Source organism: Nothoprocta perdicaria, unplaced genomic scaffold (genome assembly GCF_003342845.1).
Source record: "Nothoprocta perdicaria isolate Ctin4 unplaced genomic scaffold, notPer1 scaffold_311, whole genome shotgun sequence".
In the NCBI taxonomy this organism is placed as follows: domain Eukaryota; kingdom Metazoa; phylum Chordata; class Aves; order Tinamiformes; family Tinamidae; genus Nothoprocta; species Nothoprocta perdicaria.
Window position 1 is genome coordinate 206292 of NW_020455546.1, and position 6677 is coordinate 212968.

A 6677-nucleotide genomic window follows, 5' to 3' on the forward strand; every position below is an offset into this window, starting at 1 on the left:
CTTCCCGAGAGCAGCAAAGACCGATGCAACTCCAAGCCTCCCAGAAGGCGCTGAGCCCCATGCCCTGCCTCGGGAGCCCTCCAGGGGTTCAGCAACACAGGCAGTTCCATCTCCATGTGAGGAGGAACCTCTTTGCTGTGAGGGTGCCAGAGCCCTGGCACAGGCTGCCCAGGGAGGCTGTGGAGTCTCCTTCGCTGGAGATCTTCCCAAGCCGCCTGGATGCCGCCCTGTGCCCCGTGCTCTGGGTGTCCCTGCTGGAGCAGGGGGTTGGACYGGATGATCTCTAGAGGTCCCTTCCAACCTCAACCATCCTGTGAGTCTGTGAAGGGTGCCGAGCGCCGCCAAGGCGCGGCCTCCCGAAACAGGGCCTTAGCTGCTCCCGTAGGCCCGGCCTGGCGTTTCACCGCGCCGAGCGGCCCCCACACGATTCGGGAGCCGCAGGCGGCAGCCCGAAGAGCAGCTCGGTGGCCGTTGAGCGCCACCAGCACCCAGCGTGCGAGCAAACCAAGGGCAAAGCCTGCCCTGGGCCGCGGGGCCGCCGCGCCGGGCCTGCCGCCGCCCCACAGCGCAATGACGACGTCTCCGTTTCGTTGGCAGATAATCCTGAAGTAAGGAGCAGAAGCGGAACGGAATGTCAAGAGGCCTCCCTGCGATCGGCAAAGCCCGGTTACTGTACATACTACCCTGTCTCCTCCTCTCTAGAGTTGCCACAAACTGCATGCTAAGTAACGAGTTTGTTCTGACGGACAAATCACACAAACTCTAAAGGAAAAAAAAAAAAAAAAAGTTAAAAAAAAGTAAAAAAAAAGCTAGTGCTGCTATGTTATATATGAATATTAAATATGGTATGCTTACTATATTCCAACCTAAAATAGTTAACTACCTGATACCAGCTGTGATGTTTCAAGACATAAAGGGTAACATTTAGTTTTAAAGGTTTTCTAAACATAATTTACTTCTTGCGAATATTGTCTCCATAACGATAACCTAACACAAACGGTCCAATTAATTTAGTCTTGGGAGATTCAGCGTTTCTGAATCTTTCAAGTTCAGCAATAATTAATTTGTATCGGCTAAAAACCTACTCCAGTTGCAGGTTTGATTTTAACCCCTATTATGAATGGGTTTCTTCCTCTTGGCTCTAAATCTTGGTTTTGCTCCCCTCGTGAGCTTATTCCAAGACGAAGGAAACGAAACAAAGCCCAGCGTCCTGCACGTCACCCTGCCAATCTAAACGTTTTAGCCAGAAATCCAAAGTAAAGCACAAATTCTGTCGATGCAGAGAGTTGATGTTCGACTTCTATGGAGAAATTGCATTGGAATCATAGCAGAATAGCAGAAGAAAAATAAAAATTTTGCACAGTATGACCTTCATACCCCTCTTTAATCCCCAAAAGAACAAAGTCTTGAAAATATTATTTTACAAGTATATTTATAATGTTTTTAAAAGAGACTTTGCAGAAGTGCCTAAATTTTGTCACATCAGACTTGATGGAAGTGAGCCTGATGCCAACAGTCTAATCTTACAGGAAGCGACTAATCTTTCAAACTCGTAATCAGGTTACCAAAAAGATCCAAGCTGTTAAGAAACAGCTTCTCTAAACGTAAAATCATACAAAAGACCAAACAAACAAAAGAAAAACAAAACAGACAAAAAAAGAAAAAAGGAAGGTGCAGATGAAGAGATTTGTATGATATTCTCACTTAACTAAAATTCAGTTTAGTCACTGAAACTTGACAAGTGACTTTAATCTAGATTAACAACTGAACACTAAGAATGTAGGATGAGATTCAGTTTCATAAATCATTACTGTATTTGCATTTTTAAATTGGATCATAAGATTGTAACCAGATTAGAGTGAAGGAAAAAAATAGTTCTTTTAATTGTTTTTCTTTAAAAACATATTTTGTGTCACAAAAGTATGAAGATATCTTTAATACAGTTATATACATATTATATATACATACATACATATATATGGATGAAGCAGATTTTAATGTTGTTTACTTTTTTAAATACTTTGTTGATTTACAAGGTAATTATATATGTATAATTAAAATTTCATTTGTTTGATTTGAGATTTGTTTCAAGCACTATTGTACCAAATATTTCATATTTCACATTTTATATGTTGCACATGTATCACATGAACTGCATAGTTTTTAAATTATTGTTTAAAAAAACAAGACAGCTGTTATAAGTGGATATTATGTATAATTGTTTGCGGCATAAGTTTTCTATGTGGACATTATTAGTGATTGCAGTATTTTAACTTAACCTCTTCAGATTGATTGTAAACTATTTGAAACTTTGGCAGCACTGCCTGTTCTGAAAGACTGAAGGCACTAACCGTATAATTATTTGTCTAGGAGATTATTTTCCGGGCTAAATCTTGTTTGTCCAATGTCTAATTACTATCTATTTATATATAAAGCTGGAGATTTGATCATCCGAAAGAAAACAAGTAATCACAATTCGATTGTAAAATTAACATAGTGCTTGTAACGTTGCGTTAGTTTTAATTTGTGGAAAAATAATGTATCTTAACTTGTTACTTTAGCAGTTAAGGTATCACCATTATATACTATTAAACACTAATATTTGTAGACTTTCTCAGTCATTATAACTAGGTAGTTGACACTGCAACTTGCCTATATCTGTCAAAGTTGTTTTTATTTTTTTATAATAGTTAATTTAGGCATTTGGGTAGCTTATTGTATAATACTAAATGGTAAATTATCCATGTTGTTTAAATATTTTATGTAGATAACTCTTCAAAACATGGTTTGTGTGAACTTTTTATGTTTCAGAATAACTGTTATTCTATGTTTTTTACAATTAATCCAATACTACTATTTTTTGCCCATGGATGACGAAGCTTCAGATACATCAGGTCTTTCATCCAGATCAACTGACAGACAAAAAAAAGAAAAAAAAAAAAAAAGAGAGAAAATGTATTTTTAATAAGAGATCCACTTTCCGACTTTATGACTTTGTAATATTCCTAAAAGCTGTACAAGTGCAAAACTATGCTAACAATAAGGAGGCAATTACAGACATGTGCAAATATGTGTACAACAGATTCTGCATTTTATTTATTTATAAAGTAATTTTATAGACTATTTCAAAATTTGGGAAGATCTAAAACTATTTTTCTGTATAAATTTTATTTGCCAAAACTTTGTTTATATTTTAAAAAGCCTAATGAAAACGAGTAAATTTTAAATGCTTTGTTTAATTAAAGAATAAAAACAAAAACAAAGAAACCCCCCCAAAAGAACCATGAGATGGGCCAACACAGAGACAGTGAATACTGTAGCTGAGATAGAATTTCAAGTTACTTGAGATGTCTCAGTCTTTATTTTCTTTAAGCGACACAGCACCTCACCCAAACACCTTTCCGTTTGCCTCTCTCATGCCGAGCAATTGACGACACTGACAGTGAATGTTTCAGTAGCAGGTAAGCCCCTCCGCTCGCCCTTCCCCAGCAGAACTACTAGTGCTCTGTTAAATAGCCATTCTCTTTCCGTTGTGACGTTCAGTTCATCCACCCGATGTACAACCACTGAAATAAAAAGGAGCATTTTAAAACGGAGGCGGAATCGGCGCTTTCCTTGGCCGGGCCTGCGAGGGGGACGGGGCTGACGCATGGACACGTGGCAAACATGGAGGCCTCACACACGACGTGTTGCCCTGGCTCGGGCTGGTGCCCGTGGTGGCCACCGAACGCGGCGGGTTCACACTCGACACGGCGCCCTGGGTCGAGCTGGTGGCCGTGGTGGCCACCAAACACAAGGGGTTCACACATGACGCGGTGTCCTGGGTGGGCTGGTGGCCGTGGTGGCCACCAAACACGGCGGGTTCACACTCGACACGGCGCCCTGGCTCGGGATGGTGGCCATGGTGGCCACCGAACACGGCAGGTTCACACTGAACACGGCGCCCTGGCTCGGGCTGGTGACCGTGGTGGCCACCAAACACGGCGGGTTCACACTCGACACGGCGCCCTGGCTCGGGCTGGTGGCCGTGGTGGCCACCGAACGCGGCGGGTTCACACTCAACACGGCGCCCTGGGTCGGGCTGGTGGCCGTGGTGGCCACCAAACACGGCGGGTTCACACTCGACACGGCGCCCTGGGTCGGGCTGGTGGCCACCAAATGTGGCAGGTTCACATACAACGCAGTGCCCTGGGTCGGGCTGGTGGCCGTCAAACACGACGGGTTCACACATGACGCGGTGTCCTGGGTTGGGCTGGTGGCCCTGGTGGTCACCCAACACGGCGAGTTCACACACGACACAGCGCCCTCGGTCGGGCTGGTGCCCGTGGTGTCCGCCCTACATGGCAGGTTCACATACGACGCAGTGCACTGGGTCAGGCTGGTGGCCGTAGTGGCGCATGGAGGGCATGTGCCCCATGCCAGCCTCCATGAAGGCGTCCCTCGAGGAAGCGCRCGCTCTTCTTCCCTCCTCACCGGCACCACAGGCCCGTGAGTGCAGCAGCGGCACCAGGACAGAGGTCTGGTGGCCTCCTTGCCCTGTCCCTTTCTCTGCCTCGAGCCTCCCTGGCGCTGCCCCTGAGCCGTTTTTAGAGGGTTTTTAGGGGCTTCTCGTTCTGCACGCGCAGGTGTGGGCACGCGCAGCCGTTGCCTCAGCAGGGTGGCTCACAGCATGCGATGCTTTGGGGAGTGTTGCCAGTGCGTTATGCTAGTTTTTCTTCCCACCCCGGCATCTCGGAGAATATTATACGAACAAGTAATCCCTATTACTAGACCCTCTTGGGAAAGCGGCATCTCAGAGGAGTTTGGTGCCTGCGGGCAGAGATCACCCAGCTAGCTAGTGACAGGGAAAGGACTGGAACAGCGCCGCTGAATTCTTCACAAGACGGTCGTGGTGCTTGTGTTGACACCAGGGCAGAACCCCGTGCTGTCAGCAGAGAAGCCAAGGGAAACACGATGTACAGCTTGGAGTGATGGAGCCAGGCTTTCCTGAACACATCAAACCTAAGTGAAGAGCAGCAAACACCGTGACCTGCCTCTTCATCAGTAAAAGCTGTAGACAGGGACACAACCTCAGGTTTCGTGGAAATGCAGGACTGGGTCCATTGGCCAAGGTAACTTTACCCCATGTGGCTATCAGGCACCTTTTCATGATCATCTCTTTCTTAAATACTTCAAAAAAAGCAAGTAAAATTCCTGTCCCCTTACGAGTGTGCAGAATCGGGAAGAATTTGTGTCATAAATTTGTACACATTGCGGCAGCCCAGGGCTGGTTTGAAAGGGCCCAAGGTCACAAGTAACATGGAAAACCACCAGGGCAACCCATTAGTTTGGAGCTATCACTAGTACAGCAAGCCAGGGACCTGCTGAGAACAAACATGTGAGATGGAGAAGAGCTACAGGGGTGACTTGAAAAGACAGAGAAGGCCTGGCAGATGGGAGGGTGGTGAAGGCATTGTAAAGAAGAAGGAGCAGAAGATTCAGATCTCCTCATGGTTCAGGACAGGAAATATGTCAGTTTACACTTTCTTACAGAAAGCCACAGCCTGCAGTGACTTTTTAGATGGCTGTCAGCTGCCAAGAAGGGTCCGAACATGTTGATTTTCGTGTCTAAAAGTCGTGTTGTTTCTTGCCAACTTGGGCACTTGGAGCGGCAGCTGGGAAGTGCTTGTGGGGACCATGAGCCATGCTGAGCAGGAGAGCCTCGTGCGCCTTCTTCAGGCAACACTGGGGTTTCCAGAAATGACACAAGGCACTTTCTGAGAGGTGAGAATGTAGAAAGGCCGAGTGTTCCCACCAGGCAGAGGTGGACATGGCTGCGGCCTGGGAGCCTCCATATCGTCAAGCATGTGCCGGAGCTCCAGCCGGGGCATCAAATCTCCACAGGGAGCAGCCGCTTGCCCCGGGCCAAGTTTATCGTATGAGGAGAGACTGAGTTGGGCCTGTTTAGCCCGGAGAAGAGAAGGCTGACAGGGGATCTGATTAACATGTACAAGCACCTGAAGAGTGAATGTAGGGAGGAAGGAGCCAAACTCTCCTCAGTGGTGGCCAGTGACAGGACAAGGGGCARTGGGTRYAAKSTGAAACACAGGCAGTYMCATCTSCATGTGAGGAGGAACTTCTTTCCTGTGAGGGTGCCAGAGCCCTGGCACAGGCTGCCCAGGGAGGCTGTGGAGTCTCCCTCTCTGGAGATCTTCCCAACCCGCCTGGATGCCGCCCTGTGCCCCGTGCTCTGGGTGTCCCTGCTGGAGCAGGGGGTTGGACTGGATGATCTCTAGAGGTCCCTTCCAACCTCAGCCATCCTGTGAGTCTGTGACGCAGCAATACGGCACTGCTTCATGTCTGCCCTCCCGAGCGCAGACTGGCTGGGTCCACCCTCGCATCTGGCTCCGTAGCTCCTCTGGCCCCACGGGGTGAGGCCATGACCATAATTACTATTTTTGCCGTGGTTTTGTTTGCTTTCCGGTTCCAAAGCCTGAAAATAGCGCGAGGGCTGTTCTGCAGCCTCCTGGAGGCAGCAGCGTGAGGGAGAGGCYGTGTGTGGCACCGAGGGCTGCTGCTGCGATGGCTTTGGATGCTTGTGAGCGGCGGAGGGGCTGCAGGTGGTTCAGCCCCGTCCACGCGGCGCGCTGGGAGTGCCCGCTGAGCGCGCTACCAGAACAGCAGCTGGGTTTCACTCC

At 47.6% G+C, this 6677-nt stretch overlaps 1 protein-coding gene across 4 annotated transcripts in view; it reads left to right on the forward strand.

The window, feature by feature from the left end:
- MBNL2 (muscleblind like splicing regulator 2) overlaps window positions 1–3186 on the forward strand; it is a 67338-nt gene extending 64152 nt beyond the window's left edge. For 3 of the 4 annotated variants that reach the window (XM_026042706.1, XM_026042705.1, XM_026042707.1), the window contains one exon: window positions 598–3186. In XM_026042706.1, coding sequence (XP_025898491.1) covers window positions 598–725 — 128 coding nt within the window. In that variant the 3' untranslated portion in view covers window positions 726–3186. The remainder of the gene's footprint in view (window positions 1–597) is intronic. The other variant, XM_026042703.1, reaches the window with a different exon arrangement.
- The last annotated feature ends 3491 nt before the right edge of the window (window positions 3187–6677 follow it).